Source organism: Magallana gigas, chromosome 4 (assembly GCF_963853765.1).
Source record: "Magallana gigas chromosome 4, xbMagGiga1.1, whole genome shotgun sequence".
In the NCBI taxonomy this organism is placed as follows: domain Eukaryota; kingdom Metazoa; phylum Mollusca; class Bivalvia; order Ostreida; family Ostreidae; genus Magallana; species Magallana gigas.
Window position 1 is genome coordinate 13167385 of NC_088856.1, and position 24151 is coordinate 13191535.

The following is a 24151-nucleotide window of genomic DNA, read 5'->3' on the forward strand; positions in this document are numbered from 1 at the left end:
TCACGAAAAAAGATCCAGTCATTTCAATTAAGGCAAAGATAAATATATAAATTAAATCTGTTATGGATAGTGTTGTGAATTTAAGAAATATTAAATAAAAACATCAAAATAAGAATATAAACATTTTTTAAGAACAATCATAAAACATTGTGGAAATAAAGGTTATGGGGGGCGAGTTGACTTTAGTGGGATCAAGTAGTCATGAAGTGGGGGCGAATTGTCTATGGTTGTACTTGCGGCAATTTTTCTTGTTCTTCTTCCGGGGGGGGGGGGGGGGGGGGGTTGCCCTAATCTTTTCCATTTTGTTCGAGAACTTAGTCAAAATGTAATAATTTTCTTAAAGGGACTTAGACACGATTGGAGATCAAAAATTTTATTTTTATTCTTATGTATATGTATTACTGGTGCATTTTAAATGATTGACCAAATCAATTACAAGCGAGATAGAGAGGTAAGAATTGATTGTAATGTAAACAAAGATTCAGTCTTATAGTTGTTTACAAGAAATGTAATGTAGAGAATTATCATTACTTAGACAAAATGACATGTAAAAACAATTGAAACTAATTCAATATCTTTATAAATACTATTATCAACAAAAGAAAGATACATTTGATTGAAACTTACACCAATACAACACATATTCAAAAAATGACAATATTCGAGCCTTGTTAACAAAACAAAGAATTATGAACGGGAAAATAAAATTTAAAAATGTTAGGTCAAATCGTGTCCAAGTCCCTTTAAGCTTTTGCTTAAAATTTGTATTTGTTGTCCTGTACACATTTTATGACACTTTCGAGAGTTTACACTCACGCACGTGTTGCTTTGAAATGAATATCATAAAATCTGGATTGGGGTTGGTCATAAACATAGTGTTTCATAATATATTTTGCTTATTTTTCTTTAAGTATTTAATTCACCTGTACTCACTGCTTAATTTTTGTTCGTCCGGTCCCTTTTTTGTTTCCGACTTTTTGCTCTTTATGTTTTAAATTGCTGTGCTTTTAATGAATAACCAATGTTGACAGTTTTTATAAAATTACCCTGTTGGAATATTTTTTTCTGCAGCTGCAAATAGGGGTTTCAAAACACAGAATTATTCTTATATGATATATTAATAAGTACATCAACAATACACAAGCTTTTCATAGCTTTATAGTTCATCGGTTGACATTACTTCAATAAATGATACAAAGCCATTAAAATCATACCGTATTTATCATGTCAAAGATGCGTGTTTAAATGTTATGGTACATTTTTATCACAGATCTAGAAGGCATACCAAAAAAATTCAACAAAACAGGAATAGAAGAAAATCTGAAATTGGTTGAAACATAAAAGTGAAAGTTTGTAATTTTTTTTACCATCTTGTAGTAACAACAATACATTTATTTCAATTTCAATTCACAATGTCCAATGTCTCTTTAAAATAAAACACAGTATACAATTTATTCACTAGTTAAACAGAAATGTGAAAATGGTTTTTTTTTCAAATATCTTAGATAATATACATATACAGATACTATATTACGTTGACACGGACATAACAATGTCTATAAATGGTAAAGAAGTTACGATATCACGGAACCAGCAGTTGACGGAATTAAAAAAGATTGATTGATCGGACCAGGAACAATTTATACCACATATTTCAACATATTCACAAAATGAAGAAAAGCTTAGTCTTTGTAACGAAAATCACAACATGGCAATTACAGCTCGTAATACAAAAAATAACCCCTTTGTGTATATAAACAATAATTTCATGGAGTTGAAGGAATTACATTTTTCAACAAAGGTGTTACTTCAACATCAACATTCGAAAAAATAAATTTTCAACGAAGCAAAAATGCCATAATGCATTATGTTTATTAACCCTTAGTTACAGCACACACCTAAAATGTGGGAACAAATATAAATTAAAATATTAGCATTATTATAATTATTACGGTAAGTAGCATCTAATGAAACCCGTTCTTTTATTCAGTACACTTGTCATTTCCCTTATTTCTTGATTCCTTATATTTTCAAGTTGTTATTCTCTACATTTTAAAAGTAAATGAAAAATCACGAAATGAACCGTCAGCCAAGGTTCTCTTAGATCATACACAAAGCAAAAAAGAGTATACTTATGTTATGCTATACCGATATAAGAGCAGTACATGCAAGTTCCGATAGTGTTTTTGTTCGAGGGTAGTTATTTGGGGTTTTTTGAAAAACATTTGGCCCTTTAGACATTGGTAAAAAAAAAGTAAAGGCTCTGCTAGATGTAGTTTTAAAACATTCAGTTATAGTTCAGATCACTGCATTATAACTGCAGTATTTGTAGAAAATGTGTGTTCCGCAATGGAAAAATGGTTTAGGTTTTCGATTTATTAACAATCTGGCCTTAATTTGTTGACAAGTAAACCTTTTTAATTTTATATTGTTTCACTTGAACATTGGAACGTGCCATCGGTTGGCTATTAGCATCAATAAACTTAAATACTGACATTAATTAAAACGACGCAATTATAAAAAAAAAAAGTCAAATCACGAGAGGATTTTATTAATTATCTCCTCGTTACTTATAATAATCTAATAAGTGGATTATAAAGCTTATTTAATCATTACGATGTAATCGAATGTGATTTCAATATTTATTATCATTGTGTTTTAAATTGATGATTTACTGCAAACATACATTTCCCAAGAGTTAAACTGAAAAATAATAAACAAGATATATAACAAACATCCATGTCCAGCAGTGCTAGTATAATGTGTTTTTGTTATGACGTCATTTTTACGGGTTTTGTTTTTATTTCCGTATTGTTTCAAAAGATTAGCTTATTGGTATTGTTCAATAAATAGTAACATTTAAGGGGCGACCCAAACATCCCCGACTATTTTAAACGAATTGTGTACTTGCAAACTTTAGAAACATTGGAATGATATTGCCAAGAATGTAGAATTTATAACATAAGGTCAACGGGTTTTAGGGAATGATTTAAAATGTACGCAAATGTGGGCGCCAAATGTGACAGAGACACTTACTGCCTCTGCTGGGGGTTTGAACCAGGATCTTTTGGCACACCAGTCCAGCACTCTACAGATCGAGGTAAGGGGTTTACCCACTAGGCAGGGTTAGTAGGAATGTAATATACCTGACTCTACTACATGTATATAAGATAAGCTTTTTTTAGCGTAAATGCATGCCTTATGCAATGAACAAACACTTTACTATGCATCTACAGACTTTAAACAAGCAATTAACGTGGTAAGAGAATCTTGTTAGGGGTTAATAAGGTTAACCAATGATGAGAATAGTTGATGTTTTCAATGCATTATAAGTATGTTCAATACATTATATACATTAGGTATACATTCAATGGTAAATATAGGTTACATATAAAACGCATAACATGTTATAAATGTATTATGCAAGTTAAACAAGATGAAATTGTTCTACTTTATTGTTCATTAATGGCTTAGAAATCAACTTTATACTAATTATTATTACATGGGTGAAGAATTTGAGCAAAAAATTGGAAACTAAAATAGTGATCATGTACGATTATTTTAATCTCCATAATCTGTTGAAAAAAAAGTAATAATAACAAGGATATTTTTATCGCTTAAAAGTCGGGTCGATCTTATATACTTTTTCATTGAAAATAGTTTTAAATTAGAAATACGAAAACCAACAAATTGAGCATATCTAAAAAAAAAAAAAAACTATGGAAAAATACGGGGTATTTAGAAACATGAGAAATTTGATTTTCCCATGCGGCTGTTTAATGGATTTTAATTTAAATAAAAGCATGAGTCGAATCTACCTCTACCTCTATCGATCGTCACGAAAATACCGATATCTTATAAAAGGATTTTGTCTTTTTTTTTAAGTAGTTTTATAACTGAATTTATATAACTTCGTAAATGCACTCATAACTTAAAATACAAAAAAAGTATGCTGGATGGAATTTTTAAAGAAAAAAATTATTCAAATATTTACTATCATCTGTTGGCTAAAATGTATTTAAATCAGCTTGTACAAGATTGGTTAAATAGAGTAAAGGATTCTTCTTGATGCCTGCATAAGTCTTAAAATGAATTTATCTAAACAGAGTTCCAAACAATTTGTTCAATATTTCTAAAAAAATTCCACAAACTTTCAATTGACATAAGAAGATCGAATAACGAAGAAAATGTTTTAAATATTTGTATGTGATAAATATTCATTGGGCGATAAATCACAATTCAAAAGGAATGTCAAACGTTATGTCCATATTGTATATATAAATTGGTATGAAATGTTTTAACCATCTAATGATTATACTTATAAATTCAAGAGTCTCATGTGCATCACAGATAATTATCGTACAGCTTGTCAATACTAAAATCATTATCATTCTAAAAATTTGTTTGATTACTCTTCCTTACGTGACCTTTATTTTGTCATTTGTGAATATTGTTTTGTACCTCATGTATCATTCACATGGTTTTAGATAAAAATATTTTTTCTAAACAGTACCTTAGTAAACAAAGTAATATGCACGAACATAAACTTATTTTATAGGACATAAATTACATAAGAAAAAATCTTCATATCCAGTTTATCGACATACATACATTGATTTTAACAGAAATGTCCAAATAACGAAATTTGTATTTTGCACAAGTTAAAGAGAAACCGCTTAATTAGCATTGGAGTTTAACTTGAAAAAATATTATGTGTACATGTAACCATAATTGAAGTGGATGAATCTAGCATTGTTAGCTCTTTGCAAAAGGAAGTGTCTATATCCGGGAAGTACTTGCAATTACCTAATAACCAACTCTCCATATGTTTGAGTACCATCACTATGTCACTTTTGATATATAGTCTGAATATTCTACGTCCTAGTTTGTGTCTCTGTCCTGTAGGATTCATTAGTTAAAGTTGATGAGCTGTATACTTAAAAAAACTCTTCTATTTATAAACACCTGTTGAGTCCCGGTTATTTGACATCAGGAAAAAAATTAGTCAGCTCATAATACATCCTTTCATTATCTTGTCCGTCCACTTTCTTGCATTCTGACACCTCTGTCGATATAAATTAGTTTTCAATCAAATTACAAAAATGAAATTAATAACAGAAGATGAGGATTCAATTTTTATATAAAACAACATCTTTTATTAAAATATTTTGTAATTTTCAGATGTCGAGAAAAATATTTCAAAATGCGTATCTTAAAACAAAAATTGAAGTGGTACCGTTATTTTCCGTGTTTTGCAGTTTGCTGTTTTCGGACTCATCTTCACAACTGGTAAATTTGGGAACCATAGACTGAAAAATGGTGATTTTTTATATTGGAGTTATGAAACAATATATGTTATAGCTGCTACATTTTTTGGTGAAAATGACATCTTATTTGTTTTTTTAATTCTATAAAACTAAACAAACAAATTTGATTTTTACATCTTCTAGGATAACTTGTTTTAAGATGATAACCCTTTGTTTGAAGATGCGCATATTTTTAATCTTTTAAAGACCGCTTTCACATAGAATCTTTAACTTATCTAATATTAATCTTATTTCAAATACATATCAAATATTTCAGAAACTTTTGAAGCTAATTATGTGTTGATTATGCCGAGGTCTTTTTAATTCTAGCCACATATATATGTAGAGCGCAAACTAGATAAAATGCACGGAGCAACGCCAGACGCAACCGTTATTTAAGGAAAATTCAAGGCCCTTCTATTAAACGTGCTGATCTGATCGACAATTGAACAATTCATATACTTCTGCATTTAATCAACAGTTTAACAATGTTCCCAATGAAGATTTGAATAACACACAGACGAAGGTCAAGACATGTTTCCTTAATCACTATATTTTCTTAATACCCGCATAAAATATCACAGAAACTAATAACATACCTTTTTATTCTCATCTGCACTCAAAACGAAGTACGTAGAATTGCTGTTGAGATTTTCCATCTGTTCAGTGTGTGTTTCCGTTGTTTTGTTTTCTTTGGTTTTAGTAGTTATGTCCACGTGAACTGTGGCTTTTGAAAAATTAATTCCATTCTTGACATAACATTCTTTTTCTTGTTGAATATCAGACTCACCTGAGCTCCACAAACGAGCTAAACCTGGATTTTCCACTAGTCCCCTGTCGTTTGTATGTTCCTTATTATCTTTGTCATTCTTCTGAAAGCTGTGTTCACACATATCGACATGAACGACAAGAGATGGAGATGCGTGAAATTTCGCACGAGTTACATGTTTAGGACTGTCTAAATATAGGTGGAATTCATTCTTTTGCTTCAAAAATATAAAAGTAAAACTTCTCTTAAAACGGGTTCAAAAGTAAATATCATCTGTAAAATTTAAATTAAAAACTTTGATTGACTTTTAAAACTTTATATTTCTTGGAAATAATCAGGCAAGGAAATTTTCTGACAAAAACATCGAGAAGACCAGTGACTGTAAAAGAGCGCTGTTTACAAAATAATATAACCACAAGAAATTAATTCTCTATAATTTATAATAAGCTTGATAAGAGTAACAAAAGTACCTCCGAATCTGGTATTTCTGAGTATTCAGTGACTTCATGGAGGTACAGCTTATCATCTTCAGGTTTTTCACTCTTGTATATTCCATTAACCACTGACATTATTCTTGGCATAGACAATTTTCTATCATAAAAAACATAAAAAAGACGGCATGGCATTTTGTTTTATCATAAACAAAAGTTTCCTCTTCTGTAACACGCACAAAAAACTTCAACATGGCGTCTTAATACAACCCTCCCCATTTTGTAAATAAACGTAATGATTTTTGAAGAATTCAAAAAATAGATTAACTTTATATATAGCATTGCTCTAAGGGCCTAAAAGTTAAGAACAAGTACTAAATGAAAGGAGCATTTATATTTCAGAAATGAAGATATGAATTCTCTTAAGAATCCTTCATAACGATAGTTTGATTTTATTGATTGGTGTGCCTGAGCTTAATTTGAAGGTAAACGAGGTGAACATTCGTGTTTTCAACTGTTATTTTCCTTGAAATATGATGGTAAATAGACGCAGAATTTTTTCTGTTTTTGACAAATTAATCATATCCTGGATGCCTACATTTTCTCTTGAAACGGCATAAAGGATGTCCCCGTCCTCTTTGAATTGAACATAGCAATCAGGATAACTTTTTATAGGATTTTATATAGGAATGTCAAATGTCAAAAAATGTTTTATTTTCTGTATAACTTTCTCATCGTCAAAAGAACAGGAAAACGAAGCACCAAATTAGACATGACATCATAATGGATCTAGCACCCAAAAGACACTATGATATCATTTTCTTGATCTTAACCTTTAAGATCATATATAAATTAAATTTTCCAGTGTTAATGTAAATTGATTATCTCTTTAGAGATACAACCTCTTTATATGTAGTAAAGGGTAGTCACTATGATATCACGTGACCCTTGAACGCGGGATGAGAACTAATTAACCTACTGTTATTCATTAACAAGTTAACTGTAATACTTAGAGCAATGAAATAGATAAATATGAAAAAAATTCAATATTAACAAATAAAAACTATGTATAACATTACATCGTCATGCACACGTAAGGTAAGAGGGACATGGGACACATTGCTCACCAGAACAAGAGTTCTTGTATCTCTTATCAAATTTTGTAAAAATAAAATTATTCTAAAAATATTGTAAAACTCGCTAACGGTCCCACACACATTCCAAAATTTGATAATACATAACACAATATACCAAAAAAAATAATTAAAACTTTTTTTGGTTTATTATATTCCTAGTTTTAAAATCCATTGACTACGAATCTTAATATCCTAGGCTTCAACATGTCAAAGTTGAAACACTCGTTAAATGATTAATGATAGAAAGAGAAACGTAAGCTATGTCCCAATTTAGATTAAAGATATAAAGAGAATGCAAGTTATATTAAGAGGTTTCGGGGGTCGTGACCCTTTTTAGACTATTTCAATCTTCTGAAGAAAAAAAACGAATAAAGATATAAAAGGGAAAATGATTCACTATTTAAGCTACAATATTTTGGGGGTTTCGTTACTAGGTGTTTGTTAACGGTCGAAAATACTATAGGTCAAAGTTAAAGACAAATCTGATGGTTAGTTTGCTTACCATTTAGCCCCCTTAACTAACAAGGTTTATTAACCATAGCAAAAAGATATCAAAAATTTGATAATAAATAACTGTAAAATACCAAAAAGTTCCAGAATATGATAAAAAAAAAAGATGCTTGCATGGTAATATTGCAATGTTTAGTAGTTTTAGTTTGTAGGAAGAGTTTTGAATATTTTCCTTTATACACTAACTGGGGATGTTTGCATACTAATATCAAAATTTGTAACATAGTAAATTTTCAGAAAAAGATTATTTATGTTTTATTAATATATCAATAAACATGTACTAAAATGTATACCCTTTGCAACCTTCGAATCAGGTGAGATAGTAATGTTGCTTACCTTTTGAAGCAAAGAAAAGTGCCAAATATTCCAAACAAAGCCCCTATGATGAGTCCGATGAAAAATCCATATAACATATTGTTATCACCTGAAGAGATAAACTGCAATTATTATGAACGTCTTTGATGAAAATTTTTATAAATCGAAAATTTCATTATGATAATATGTATACCTGAATCATATAGTTTCAGGTTTGTTTCCTCATTTAAATGTTTCACATTATTATTCTTCGCTCCAGATTTAAAGGTAGCATTTTCTTTGAGATTTTCAGATATATCATCACTTTGACTTGTAAAATTTGTTCCATTATTATCAGAAATAGTTTTATTGGAAATGATTTCGAAATTACACGTAGGTTCTTTGATGTTTGGTCCTGATATGGGATTTTCCGTTATCACGGGTGATAAGATTTCTCGTCGAGTACGGTTGGTTGGACACGTACAGGTTGAGATAAAACAAAGTTCCACTTCATTCACAATTACACAAAGGGTCATTGAGTTTGCATTTTTCTTGTCCAACACGATTTGAAGTCGACAGTCTGGACTTTGTTTACATTTGTTAAGACTATGCTTTATGTTTTCTTCTTTACCTTAAAAAAAATTGCAGTAATTAGTTTAAAATCGCAAGGACAATAATCAATGAGAAATAAAGTATATATTAGTATCAGTCAAATACAGTTTACAGAGAGAGAGAGAGAGAGAGAGAGAGAGAGAGAGAGAGAGAGAGAGAGAGAGAGAATAGTTTGAAATAGACATGTCTTGTGAACTAACCTGAATGATATTTTGATATAAAACCTTTTATTATTTTTGGTAGGCTTTCTAGGGACTCTCTGCAAAAAGACATATAAATCATTATACATATTGTTATGGAAATAGATCGTTAATATCACATGATGAAGATGTTCCACCTATTAGAATAGAGAGGTTTTTTCAACTTCATGACATAACTAATAAATATGTTTCATCAAAAATAAAGCATATTTGAATTCAAATAGTTTGTCATGAAGCTATGTATTGGAAACATACCTAACAGAACCGTTAATTTGAAGACCGAAATCCGTTTCCTTCTGGTAGTCACAAATTGGTCCATCTGATATGATCTTACTTGAAACTGGCAAGAACTCGCTTTTGGCTAATACTGAAAAGAAATAGACCTAATAAGGCACGCTATCAAACGCATGCATTAATCCATAAGTATTCTGTATGTCAAAGGATAGCAAAGAATTTCAATATTCCATAAAACATTTTGTGTGTTGAAAAAGACTCCTTTTATATATGATGTTAGTGTTCTAACTAAAGACGACAGTGACAGAATGGTAGTAATCTAATGAACTAGTGTTGTGGATTTTTTTCATGAGAAATGGAGAGAAGAAAGTTTATCCTAGACGTAAGAGCAAATACATAATCTTGGTAAAGGCATGAATATCAAGCATTTAATTTAGAACAAGTATTCAATCATTTAAGGAAAAAAATTAAAATCACCTTGCAAAATGTATCAGAGCTGAAGAAATTAAGTCCTTTAAAGGACAAAGAACTATTCCCCTAAAGGCCGACGTGTGACGCTTGCGTCTTTATTAAATGCCCCAAATGCCAAACGAATGATTTTAATCATTATAAAATTCTTATTTATTTTCAAGCCAACCTGTTTGCAAAACATTGAAAATTTCATTTATTTGATATGTTTTTTATCTGCGATATATACAGTTAAAATGTTTTCTAGTATCATATTTTCCAATTTACACCTTTCAAGAAATCATAATGACTAGCTCCAAAAAATGACCCATGTCTCAAAATAAACAAAAATGTTATATAAAAATAATAGGTATCGAAATATCACATTACCAATCACGTAGATCAATGTCTTAACGGAAAACATCTTCGTACAGATACTTTCTCATACCAATCTTCGGAGCTTCACAATGCTTCATGAACTAAAAACATTTATGTTAACAAGCGCGCTGAATCACAAACACAACAACTGCAGTGCAAACATAAGCATTACACGGAAATTATACAACTGCATTTTAGAACACATTTGGAATATCGTTTTAATGTTACATTTATTTGATACATTAACTAGGTTCATAGCAATAAAGTTTTAGAAAACCTTGATCGAGGCCGTATAATTATTAACATAAAGGAAAGTTCTTTTTTATGTTTGAGAGCTGTTTCCCTTTATAAAATTTATTTCTAAAATGCGAAAATAGAAAAACAAAATATTTCCTGTTGACCAAGTATTCATAAAGAATAATTTTATCTTTTATATCAAATGTGATAATAAAAAAAAACAACTATGCAAAAGAGGATTGAAATATAGACACATTTTGACGATGAATGTGTAAACTATGTAAACTTTCTTTAAAAATAAAGGCAAACTAAAGTTGATAGCATTTATGAAGCGTTCAAAAGATTATAAGATGATGTTTGTTAAGTTGAAATTATGCGAGTTCTTAATGTAACGCCCAGACACCCATTTACACGTATAACTACACATAAACGCAGATTGCCATGAAGAATGAACAGTATATAGCAGAAATAAAATAACAAATCTGAATGACTTAATTTTGCATTATATTGGTAAATTACTTTTCTTAGCTAAATATTACTTCGTAGAGTTCAAGAAGGTGTATGTAAGATGGGATGATATTCAACAGCATTACGTAACACTCGGCATCGTTGTTAGAGAGGAAAAGTGTCAGTATCTAACTTGAAACTTGTAATAAATGAAATTTTATTTGGATTGCAACCTGTTACAGCTGACAACACGTTAGAGTGAGACCGGAATATCATTAAAACTTTTATTTTATTTTCACTAATGATGGCTATTTTTAAAAGAGGTGAATATGAAAGTTAATTCGCAAGCGTTTTGGTCATGTCTTATTTATTAAATCTGAACTTGCATTGTTAATTTATAATAGAATTTCCGTAAACAAATAGGATAAGATTTTTCGACTATAAGGGTTTGGTGGACACGTACATGTACAGAAAAAGCAGACTTCATTCACAACTAGACAAAGGGTCGTTAAGTTTCCATTTGTCTTGTCCAACACAATTTAAGTCAACAGTCTGGGCTTTGCATACATTTAAGATCCAGGTCGATGGTTTCCTCTTCATCTTCAAATCGCAAAGCACGTTCTTTGTCGAGAAATAAAGTATACATATGTATCAGTATAATACAGTTTTTCCTCTAGAGAGAGATGGAATTATTTTAATAAAAATTATGCTTTTTCAAACTAACCTGAAGCATACTTAAATGGAAAACCTTTTACGATTAATGATAAGCTCTCTAAGGGCAATCTGCAGAAAAAATCTAAATCATTAAACATATTATGGAAATAGATTTTCATTATCATATGAATGTGTTTTACTGATAAGAATAATTTTACGTACTAATGATTTGTGTTTTATCAAGAATAAAGAATCTTTGAATTTGATCTTAGTTTTTGTTGCAGCTATGTTTTAAATCATATATGATACAAACGCTATTTAAATACCAAATTCCCCCTTATAAGCTTAAAATGGCAGTCTATACTTCAAAGAAATGAACCCATTAACTGGATTTTTCTCAGGGGTGCTATTTTTTGGCAATTGTTTTTGGTGAAGTCATAATTGCAAAAACATATTATGGATTAAGTAACTCACCTATCCACTTGTCATATGACATCGCTCTCTATCATTGTTCTAAAGAGTTCAAATAATTGAATGCTCTTTATCCCTCGAACAAAACTATTTCTCTTTAAAGCATTTGGTACTTTACTTTAAAAGGCCTATCATGGCACTGTTTACAGCTTAATATAGTTCTTATTTATATATTTAATGATGTTATTGAAAATGATAAGTTTCATCAATGGTGAATCTGGCAATTTTTTCAGCTAATGACATTTACATTGATCACTGAAGATTACGTGTTGAAGTTCAAACAATTCAACAGGGTCAATTCGAATCAAGAATTCATTGTGAAATTGTAATAATTGAAAATCACAAAAATAGCATGTCCCTTTTTTAATGAAAAATGATAATAACAAACTGTCAGCCATCTCAAAAATCCATTAAACGAAATACAAATTCAAAGCAGAGCAACACGGACCTCTAAAACGATAGCGGTAGAATCCGGTGCCTAGGGGAGTGTTCACTGGGATATATCGAGTCGACGTAAGTATGGAAATAACAATTGTTAATTGATAATACGTCGTCGATATACCTGAATGTTGAGTTGAAGGTCACAGCAAGTGATTTATTTCTTTCACTTACAAGTTTTTAGTAACTTCTGCTTAATAAGATTACAAAAGATTACAAAATAGGTTTGTTTACAATGGGACACAACTTAACCATCTTTTTAATGTCAACTTCAGAGTAATTGTGAGTGCAATCAAAATGGTTTTTTCCAAAATAATGTTGTAGATTTCCAATAACAAGGTAAGCTTTTTTGCAAGTTCAATTTATTGAAGAAACAACTGTCGATGTTATCAAAAAGCCTAGATTTAAATTTGACATGGGGAATGGGTGTACAAAGCGTTGACTGTTTTGATGTTATTGATTTTGGTACCATTTTTGTCCTCAAAGTTTCAAGTAATTCTTCAAACAATTCGCAAAAAATAGCATTTTCATTAAAAGGCAGTTATACGTTATGTTGTGAGGGTTGTAATTGATTAATATCATTACAATTCCTAACTTTTTAAAAGGAAACAGTGTTAATATCTATTTGTGTTTGTATTGCAGTGGTTGGTACAGCCGGAAATAACGTTAGATTTCATTGATATATCTTTCATATCGTATCCTCTTTCGATAACGATTGTTAATATTTTTATAACAGTTTTGTCTGAAAATTAAAATTCATTCGCATGAGAACTTGTAAAATTAAAAAGTCGGCGAGAGAGAGAGAGAGAGAGAGAGAGAGAGAGAGAGAGAGAGAGAGAGAGAGAGAGAGAGAACCAGGCAAAATGATAGACACAATTGTCATGTATATACGTCATCAGCAACATGATCAAGAATTGGAAAAAATCAGTTGATTTAAATGTAAAAATTCAAATGCTTCAAAGACACAAAATTATACGTTTGAAATAATATATAAAGCAATTTACAAATTATTTTCAAATTTTGAATATTTACAGTTATTTATAGCAACTGCAATAACAACGATTCATTCTCACAATCTTATCAAAATAATACTTGTACAACCGCTCTTTTATGATACAATACTAATTATGCAAGATTGAGCAACATTACATGCGGTGTTACATCATGGCAATCTTTCTATTAGCCAATAAAATCCCCACTGCCGAAATCTTGGCTGGTAGATCGGACATGGTAAACATTTTTAAATATTGTTTTATAATTGAAAGGTCTCTCTGATGGGATTTAGTATGGGATGTTGTGTTTATATTTTATATATTTTTCATATGTATATTTGGGCGCTAATCGAATTTTGATTAAGTTGGATTACTTAATATGGAAATATTTTACATAAAATAAAACAATGCATGTTGGGATTGTTTTTGATTAGCATAAAAATAATAATTTTTTGTCTATAAACTTTAATTTAACAGGTTTTTTAGCTTTGATTTAAAATAGACCCTGTGTATTATTCTTAGCAGATGTATACCACCGCACTGCCGGTACTACAGCTTTCTGTCTGCTTGCATGTTTACATGACACTGAATTTTGTCTAATGTTTTTGTAGTACAGTCCTGTGGTTACCTCCATATCAGCTGGTAAAATTGAGATCCATGAATTTGTGTTAATCAGTCCCATGTTTTACCAATTTCCCAAACCTTCTTAATTAAAGTAATAGGCGTACACAGCAAGAGTTTCTAATGGACGGATTTCATGCAGTGAAATATTTTTGTCATCCAGTTTGACATCGATTGTTTTATTTAGGAAACTTGATTTGTTGACCATTTCCTTTGGTTTATCGCAGAACTGGAACATGTGTCTGTTTTTGGAAGCGTCTGCAGGAATTAGTAGTCACATGAAAACATAAAAAAAGTAATATTTTATCAAACTGAAAATATAAAAAAAATTGAGCATTTTTCTAGATAAATAGAATTGATTACTTGATGCAAGTTATAATTTATATTAAATAAGGCCGTAATCAAAAGCTAACATATTAAATAACTGAAATGAAGAGCTGCGTAATGTGGAATATATTTAGATTCTAAACGGCATGTATTCTTCTTAACAAACGTCTTACTTCAGTTGCACGGCCAGTTGAAAGCTTTTTTTTTCCGTTTCACCGTGTTTGTCCATGGGACGGGACCATCTTTCCTTGCCTAGAAACATGAAGGACCTGTTCCATTTTCTGCCAAATGTTCACTTGAAAATGAACCAATCAAGCATCTAAACTTTATGTATTAGTATTGACCATTATCACCCCTGCGAATGTGTTCGGAATGTTTTCTTTATCGTTGCTAAGTTTATAATAAATCTACATGTGCTCGAATGAAAGTTCACGAGACTTTCCCGAGATTTGTTCAATTCCTGTGAAATTTCGAGCGGAAGTATAAGTGTTCGGATAATATTCTCAAAATACGTAAGTACTGGACGTTTTTTATATCATATCCTTCATTTGATTTATGTTAAAACATGAAAATATATTAAGATATATGTTTATTTCATCATCTAGCGATTACTAGTAATTTAACTAAACGATGATATTCAAAACAGAGTTGTCGTTCGTGTTCAACTACTCTACACGTGGTTGAAAATATAAACATTGGTTGCTTAAAGAATTATAGCCATGTTTGATGCTTTTGGTGTGCATTACCGTTTTTTAACAATTAAACGGGTGTCTATATCAAATTAAAACTTAGAATATCGAGCCAGTTTCAAGGAACATTCTGCTTAAAATAGTATAGTCTGTTTCACTATTGGTGCTACTACTAAGTCAGGCGCGGATCGAAAATTAATCCTTAGGGGTGGATCGTTATGAAGCATGTTAATTTTTGCAAGAGCAAAAAAACTTATATTTTCTATTGGCACATTTATTTCTAGAACTCATTTTATCCACCAATTACGGAAGCGTATTAGTGCCACATATACACTTTACATTTTTTTCATTTTCTACACTTTAAGTGTAAATTTTACACGTTCATCTGTAAATCTTACACTTAAATCTGTAAATTTTACACTTTAATCTGTAAATTTTACACTTACATCTGTAAATTTTACACTTAAATCTGTAAAATTCACACTTTTAAGTGCAAAATTCACACTTTAATCTGTAAAATTCACACTTTAATCTGTAAAATTCACACTTAAATCTGTAAAATTCACACTTTAAAGTGTAAAATTCACACTTTAATCTGTAAAATTCACACTTTAATCTGTAAATTTTACACTTTAGTCTGTAAATTTTACACTTTAAAGTGTAAAATTCACACTTTAAAGTGTACAATTCACACTTTAAAGTGTACAATTCACACTTTAATCTGTAAAACTCACTTTCATCTGTAAATTGCACACTTTAATCTGTATATTTTACACTTTAATCTGTAAATTTTCCACTTTAATCTGTAAATTTTACACTTTAATCTGTAAAATTCACACTTTAATCTGTAAAATTCACACTTTAATCTGTAAATTTTAGACTTTAGTCTGTAAATTTTACACTTTAAAGTGTAAAATTCACACTTTAAAGTGTAAAATTTACACTTTAAAGTGTAAAATTCACACTTTGAAGTGTACAATTCACACTTTAATTTGTAAAATTCACACTTTAATCTGTAAATTTTACACTTTAATCTGTAAATTTTACACTTTAATCTGTAAATTTTACACTTTAATCTGTAAATTTTACACTTTTATCTGTAAAATTCACACTTTAATCTGTAAAATTCACACTTTAATCTGTAAATTTTACACTTTTATCTGTAAAATTCACACTTTTAAGTGTAAAGTTCACACTTTAATCTGTAAAATTCACACTTTAAAGTGTAAAATTTACACTTTAATCTGTAAATTTTACACTTTAATCTGTAAAATTCACACTTTAAAGTGTAAAATTCACACTTTAAAGTGTAAAATTTACACTTTAAAGTGTAAAATTCACACTTTAAAGTGTACAATTCACACTTTAATCTGTAAATTTTACACTTTAATCTGTAAATTTCACACTTTAATCTGTAAATTTTACACATATATCTGTAAAAATCACACATTAATCTGTAAAATACTATGTCAACACCACATGGCTGTTTTAATTAAATGTCCGACATTTCTCTGATCTTGCTTTATTAATAAACATTGCAATCGAGAAATGAGTTCTCATAAACAGTATTGAATTTTTCAAAAACTGAAACAGTTATATTTAAATTTTCTTAGACAAAATGTATCAATGTCACATGGCCAAAAATGTTCAACGCAAAGGACTTTCTTTTAATCAGATTAAAATTTTCACAAAAACTGAAAAAAGTGATAATTTAATGAACTAAAAACTAGCGATCACCACTAATTTATCTGACGGCCATCCGTCCGCAACATAAAATGTAGAATTATCTGTAACAATGTTTTGGGGTTTTGACTTTTTGTTCACTTTTATGCAAATACACAGTCTGCTAAATGTATACAAGACTTTTTTACTAGTTTAAAGCATCAATTGTATTTATTTGTATACAGTACAATTTTATTTAATCAGGTTTTTGTAGTACGTACACAACTCAAAGTACTGAACGTACTTATGCTAAATCGAGGTTTAGACAGAATGATACATATTGTATATTCTTTGAATGATCAGTAATTCAACACTATTTGTTATTTTTATAGTAAAATCATCATAAAAGAGTGTGGAAAAAATCCGAGGCATAGAACCACTTATATCTATTTGAAAAATCCACGGTTTTTTTTAAATATCACTGTGTAATGATGTCACTGTATTTAAGACAAAGTTTGAAATATTTAACGAGGCCGGGTCTAATTTGTTCTGCCCTAGATTTTTGAATGAAATTTTTTACATGAATTTGTACTGATATATTTATTATTTTAAGATAGAAAAATAAGACATTTACCACACCGTTTGTTTAAGGGGTCATCTCAAAGTTTGATCATTTTTAACATAGGACCCTATGGGATTTTGCTTAAAATGTATCAATTTTGCACATTTTTTACATTTTTTAAAAACTTCTGCCCTAGGGATTTCTTTTTCTGTTCTACATATTAAAGTTATTGCTAAAAGGCATCAAATGGTCAAATAAAAAAAACCTTTTACCTCCTGGTTTGTTCCAGGGGTCTTATCAAAGTTGTTATTTGTATGCCCAATTTCCCAGATTTGTCAGATTATGGCTATTTTATATTTGACAAAGGCGAAAATGGTGATCTTTATTGTATTATTAAAACATTCAGACATATTTAAGTAATAAATAAATATATAACATCACATATTAAGGGTCATTTATATAAAATACATGGTTACTGTCTTGAAATATATGAATTAAGCTATATTTAGGCAGGTTAAGAAAACGTGACAGAGGACTAGGCTTGCTGAACCCTCTTTACGATTTCGACCCGAGCCCAAATATAGCTTATACTTCGAGACATTTATGTTTATTCCACAATATAACATTATTTTTACGCATCAAACGAGATATTTTCAACAATTTTCGCTAAATATCTGCAGTTGAAACTATCACGCCATGGCGTCAACCAAGCAAAAAGATGACGTCACAATACAAATGAAACGCTGCGCAAAAGCGTGCGTACTCGTTCTGTACTCGGCCTCGTTAATAATTAAAATATTTCAGTCCATAATGCTTCGATCAACTATCGGAAATGTTAAATACTCTCCAATGTATGTGTATATATGAGCCAATTTTACAGGATAGTGTGTAAATTTAACACTTTTAAGTGTAAAATTTACAGATTAAAGTGTATATTTTACACTTTAAAGTGTGAATTTTACAGATTAAAGTTTAAAATTTACAGATTAAAGTGTGAATTTTACAGGTTAAAGTGTAAAATTTTCAGATTAAAGTGTAAAATTTACAGTTAAAAGTGTAAATTTTTCACTTTAAAGTGTGAATTTTACAGATTAAAGTGTAAATGTTACAGATTAAAGTGTAAAATTTACAGATTAAAGTGTAAAATTTACATATTAAAGTGTGAATTTTACACTTTAAAGTGTACATTTTACAGATTAAAGTGTAAATTTTACACTTTAAAGTGTGAATTTTACAGATTAAAGTGTAAAATTTACGGATTAAAGTGTGACTTTTTCTTTTTAAAAAGAAACAGTATTAATATCTATTTGTGTTTGGATTGCAGTGGTTGATACAGCCGGACACAACGTTAGATTTTATTAATATGTTTCATATCGTTTCCTCTTTCGATAATTATTGTTAGTATATTAATGACAGTTTTGTCTCAAAATTACAATAATTGTTAGTAAATCTTTTATAGCTTTTATAATCATTTTTTTTTGGTCCGGCGTCGTTCTGTCTATCTTCCCGTTCGTAAACTTTTAAAGCATTTTTTACTTCTTTTTCCCGAACTACTTGACCAATATCAACCAAACTTGGCCAAAGTGATTCGAGTTATTACAATAAAGGCTAAATTTATCTTTCAAAGTAAGATTATAAAGATTCAATGAAAATTTAATTTCATGATCTCAAAATCTTATCAAAAACCATTTGACCAGAAAAGCTGAGTAATAAGCCATTTATTTATTTTTTTAAATGAATATACATTTTACAGTGTGTTACACACTTTTTTCTAATTTTAATAGTCTGAACATTATATTTTAATTTAAAAAAAGGGGTGTCTATTGAGAGCAAAATTGCCAATCGGTTTAATTAAACTCAGTATGACCAATTAACCGGCAAATTGTATATAAATACAAATATATGTAACATGTTTTAAAGCTCTACTGTATTGTTTTAGTATTAAAAAGGCAAAATAAACAAATACTAAATCTAAGAGTAATCATGACTTCATCCAAAATGCAGATTACTATAAACGATTTCATTATTTGACTGACGATTAGCGAAACCTACATCAGCCGTGATAAAATCTTTTCAAATTGTTAGTATGATTCAAAGCCATTTAGTGTCTTATATTTACATCTACCAAGTATTATTTCCTATATTTCTTACGGAAACTTCAAAGTTAATTCAAAGCTCCATAGAAACAGCCAGGCTAAAATCTACACGCCCCGTTTATCGATTGGTCGAAATATACAGTGGCTGAAACTGACAGGACTAAAATTGACACGCCCTGTTTATCGATTGGTCGAAGCCTATAGCAACCAAAGAAAAATCACGGACTGCACGAAATAACTATGATGATGTCAGACTCCAAGTCTCACAAGAGACGATTTAGCTGTTTCTTTTAGCTAACGTTCTTATGTACACTAAAAGTAATTTAGTGAATTTTACTAACATTTCATAGTCAATTCATTGATAAGTAAAAAGAAAGATGTTAATATAAACAATAAAATGCTTTCTTTGATGAATCATGCGGGTTTTAAAGGTAGCGATCATTGCAGAAAAAATTTACATAACCCGCTAACGCGGCTATCAGAGGCAATTTAGATGAAGAAAACAGATTTTAAAATTTCTGTTTAGTAACCATGGAAACGCTCTAAAAATATGCGTTTCTCCATGAATTTTTTTCTTTCTTTTGAAAAATGACAACTATTTTTAGTAATACATGTATATTCTACCCTGGAAACACCAAGTTCTGCACATTACTCACAATATGTTCTTAAATAAGCTTTAAAATGCCATTTTTACATCTTTACCCGCGGTTACCACAGCAACGGGGCCACTAACAAAAAAAAAGTTGTGTAAGGCTTTTTTATTCACCAAAGTCAATCAAATTGTCAAGTATGAAGAAAATCTGTGACTATGCGTGGCCACCGAATTTTGATTCTTACATAAAATTGATCTTAATTCGTCGTTATGAATCGTACGTTCCTGTGCGTATTTAATTCAAATTTATGCTACGCTCGACTCCAGTAGTATATTAAACAATATCACTAATTGTAGCATCGTAGTTCATGATCATGACAAGAAGAATTTTAAGGAGACGTATTCTATTTTGACAATTTTGCGATGGTCTCCCAAGATCACCTTAACCTTCGATTCGGGTGAATTAATAATTCTGCTTACATCTTGAAAAAAAAGGGTTGCAAAACTTACAAGCCCCAATGCCGAGTCTGATGGAAAATCCATATACCATATTTTACTCACCAAAAGGGATGAATTGTAATTTGCAACACTGGAAATGTCTTCTACATGTATGCAGGCGAACCGACCATAATTTTCAGAAAAAAAAATTATTATGACATCACAGAAAACAACAAGTCGACAAAAATAAAAATAAAGTAATATAATTTAAAACTGCATAAAAGTATAATACTATATTAAAAATAACTAATAATACGTAATCTGCTAATCTGTATTCAAATGAATCCAACACCCATTGTAATACATTTGGCAATGTGACGTCATATGATAAATGTTGACGCATCTTAGTTTTTAGAAAGTGGCGGATAAAGCAACTTCTCAACACAGAAATTTCTAAAAACACTATATCTAAGGAATAAGGAATCATTCTTTGATAATAATTAGATGATAATTTCGGTCGGGGCGTGATCAAATCCAATAAAGCCCGAAGGGCTTTATGATAGATTTGATCACCCCCCAACCGAAATTATCAACTCATAATATTCAAGGAATGATTTCTTATTACTTATATTTATATAATTTTAAGCCATTGTACGATTTAATATTTAAATATAAATAAGCAGGCGCCTCAGTTATACGCCATTTGAAGTTATGTGTCATATAGTACAAAATCGATATGTAGTGTTATCACAGGCAAAGACACTGGAAAATGTTAATATAACCTTTTACATCCTATTATCATGCTCGTTTAATTTCAACGTGTAACAATGTGTTTATTTTTTTCCGGAGGTGCAATGTACACGTTCGATGTGTTTGACATCGAGAAGCCAGTCTTAATCTACCTATTACAAGGAAAGACAGTTAAGAAATTATTTTTAGCTTTTGAATATTGATTCAAGAATATTTAAGTTATGTAAAAAGTGCAGCTGTTTTAATGTAATATTAAAAATAATTTAATTATAACGTTAAATTATTTAGCAAATCTCGAGCTCATTTTTGTGATAAATATAGATACAAAATTAAATATACATAGCAGCAGTAATGTTCAACATATAAACTAATGTTAAATACTATACAAGTAGGATCTCATCATCATTTAAAAATTTATATCAAGTAAAGGTACGCCTTTGTAATATTGAAGTCTGTGTATTCTTAATTGGCCTTCATACAGGAGAAATATCAACACATATCAATTACCAAAAATTTAAGGAACCACAATAAGTGTAATCAGAGTGACATTTACTATCCTCTTTCAATAAATATAAAATTTAAATAATAGTAAATAACGTCTAAATCCAGTTGATATTTGCAACGTTTACCTTAACAGTGCTGCGTTATTATAAACCCCTTTTATTAAAACTGTATCAATCAATATAATTGCTAAAGATGTGTACCTCAAATATGTTCATTTTTCTCGTCATAATTTTTTGAATTGTTATTCCTCTTACCGGATTTAAAGGTAGCATTTTCTTTGAGATTTACCGACATGTCATCTTTTTGATTTGTACAATTTCTTCGATGTTTGTCAGATATAGTTTTCTTGGAATTGATTTTGAAACTACACGTAGGTTCTTTGATGTTTGGTCCTGATATGGGATTTTCCGTAATCACGGATGATAAGATTTGTCGTCGAGTACGGTTGGTTGGACACGTACAGGTTGAGATAAAACAAATTTCCATTTCATTCACAATTACACAAAGGGTCATTGAGTTTGCATTTTTCTTGTCCAACACGATTTGAAGTCGACAGTCTGGACTTTGTTTACATTTGTTAAGATTATGCTTGATGTTTTCTTCTTCATCTTAAAAAAAATTGCAGTAATTAGTTTAAAATGGCAAGGACAATTATCAATGAGAAATAAAGTATATATTAGTATCAGTCAAATACAGTAGTTTGAATAAAAAGGCATGTCTTGTGAACTAACCTGAAGGATATTTTGATATAAAACCTTTTATTATTTTTGGTAAGCTTTCTAGGGACTCTCTGCAAAAAGACATATAAATCATTATACATATTATTTTGGTAACAGATCGTCAATATCACATGAAGATGTTCTACCTATTAGAATATAAATGGGTTTTTTTCAACTTCACGGCATAACTTATATATATGTTTCATAAAAAATAAAGAATATTTGAATTCAAACAGTTTTTCATTCATCTATGTTTTGAAACCACACCTAACAGAACCGTTAATTTGAAGACCGAAATCCGTTTCCTTCTGGTAGTCACAAATTGGTCCATCTGATATGATCTTACTTGAAACTGGCAAGAACTCGCTTTTGGCTAAAACTGAAAAAAATATATACTTAATTAGGCACGATATCAAACGAATTCATTAATTTATAAGTATTCTGTATGTCAAAGGATAGCAAAGAAGTTCAATATTCCATAAAACATTTTGTGTGTTGAAAAAGAATTCTTATATATATGATGTAAGTGTTCTAACTAAACACGACAGTGCCTGAATGGTAGCAATCTTATGAACTAATGTTGTGGATTTTTCATGAGGAAGGAGAGTAGAAAGTTTGTTCTAGACGTTAGAACAAATGCATAATCTTGGTAATGGCATATATATCAGGCATTGAATTTAGAACAAGTATTCAATCATTTAAAAGAAAAAAAAATTGAAATCACCTTGCAAAATGTATCGGAGCTAAAGAAATTAAGTCCTTTAAAGGACAAAGTACTATTCCCTTAATGGCCGATGTCTGATGCGTGTGTCTATTAAATATCCTAAATGCCAGACGAATGATTTTAATCCTGATAACAATCTTATTAATTTCAAAACCAACCTGTTTGCAAAACATTGAAAATTTCATTTATTTGATGTTTTTTTATCTAGTATGAAATATACTGTTATAATCTTTCCAATTTTCACTATTTAAGAAATCATAATGGCAAATTCCAAAAATGCCTCTTGTTTCAAAATGATAAAAAAACATGCTATATAAAAATGATAGTTATCGAAAAATAACATTACCAATTATGCAGATCAATGTTTTAACGAAAAACATCTTCAGACAGATACTTTCTCATACTAATCTTCGGAGCTTCACAATGCTTCATGAATTTAAAACATTAATGTTAATAAGCGGGCTGTATCACAAACAAAACAACTGCGGTGCTAACATAAGCATTACACGGAAATTACACACCTACATTGTAGAACACATTAATGTTACAGTTATTTTATACATTAACTAGGTTCATAGCAATAAAGTTTTAGTAAACCTTGATCGAGGCCGTATAATTATTAACATAATGGGAAGTTCTTTTTTATGTTTGAGAGCTATTTTCCTTTATATAATTTTTTAAATGCGAAAAAAACAAAGTATTTCCTGTTGACCAAGTTTTGATAAGAATAATTATATCTTTTACATCAAACGTGATAATATAAAAAAAAACAAATCAAGTAGGTAAAATAGGATTGAAATATAGACATATTTTGACGATGAATGTGTAAACTATGTAAACATTGTTTTTTGTTTTTTTTTTTTGGGGGGGGGGGGGTTTGGGGGGGGGGGGGGTTAAAAAGGAAACTAAAG

The 24151-nt window shown here is 29.9% G+C and overlaps 1 protein-coding gene and 1 long non-coding RNA gene across 2 annotated transcripts; both read right to left on the reverse strand.

Moving 5' to 3' along the window:
- Positions 1-1406: 1406 nt before the first annotated feature.
- On the reverse strand, positions 1407-10532 carry LOC105339510 (uncharacterized). Its single transcript, XM_066081361.1, has 9 exons — positions 10330-10532; positions 9514-9625; positions 9259-9317; positions 8661-9077; positions 8489-8576; positions 6546-6666; positions 5906-6292; positions 5237-5309; positions 1407-5065 (listed from the first exon to the last, which is right to left on the reverse strand). The coding sequence occupies exons 1-9, from the start codon at positions 10361-10363 to the stop codon at positions 4980-4982; spliced, it is 1377 nt and encodes a 458-aa protein (XP_065937433.1). The 5' UTR covers positions 10364-10532; the 3' UTR covers positions 1407-4979.
- An 11160-nt stretch (positions 10533-21692) lies between these two features.
- Positions 21693-23720, reverse strand: LOC136274305 (uncharacterized). The gene is made up of 4 exons (XR_010712577.1): positions 23587-23720; positions 22784-22895; positions 22529-22587; positions 21693-22405 (listed from the first exon to the last, which is right to left on the reverse strand). It is a non-coding gene; the product is annotated as an uncharacterized lncRNA (long non-coding RNA).
- Positions 23721-24151: the final 431 nt, after the last annotated feature.

What these genes read in the sequence shown, in the direction of transcription:
- LOC105339510 (XM_066081361.1), bottom strand. Translation starts at nt 10,363, where the DNA reads ATGTTTTCCGTTAAGACATTGATCTACGTGATTG. An exon ending in GACATTGATCTACGTGATTG is followed by an intron (nt 9,626 to 10,329) that starts GTAATGTGATAT and finishes ATTTCTTTTCAG; the next exon opens with TATTAGCCAAAAGCGAGTTC. An exon ending in GTGCAGATGAGAATAAAAAG is followed by an intron (nt 5,310 to 5,905) that starts GTATGTTATTAG and finishes ACCATTTTTCAG; the next exon opens with TCTATGGTTCCCAAATTTAC.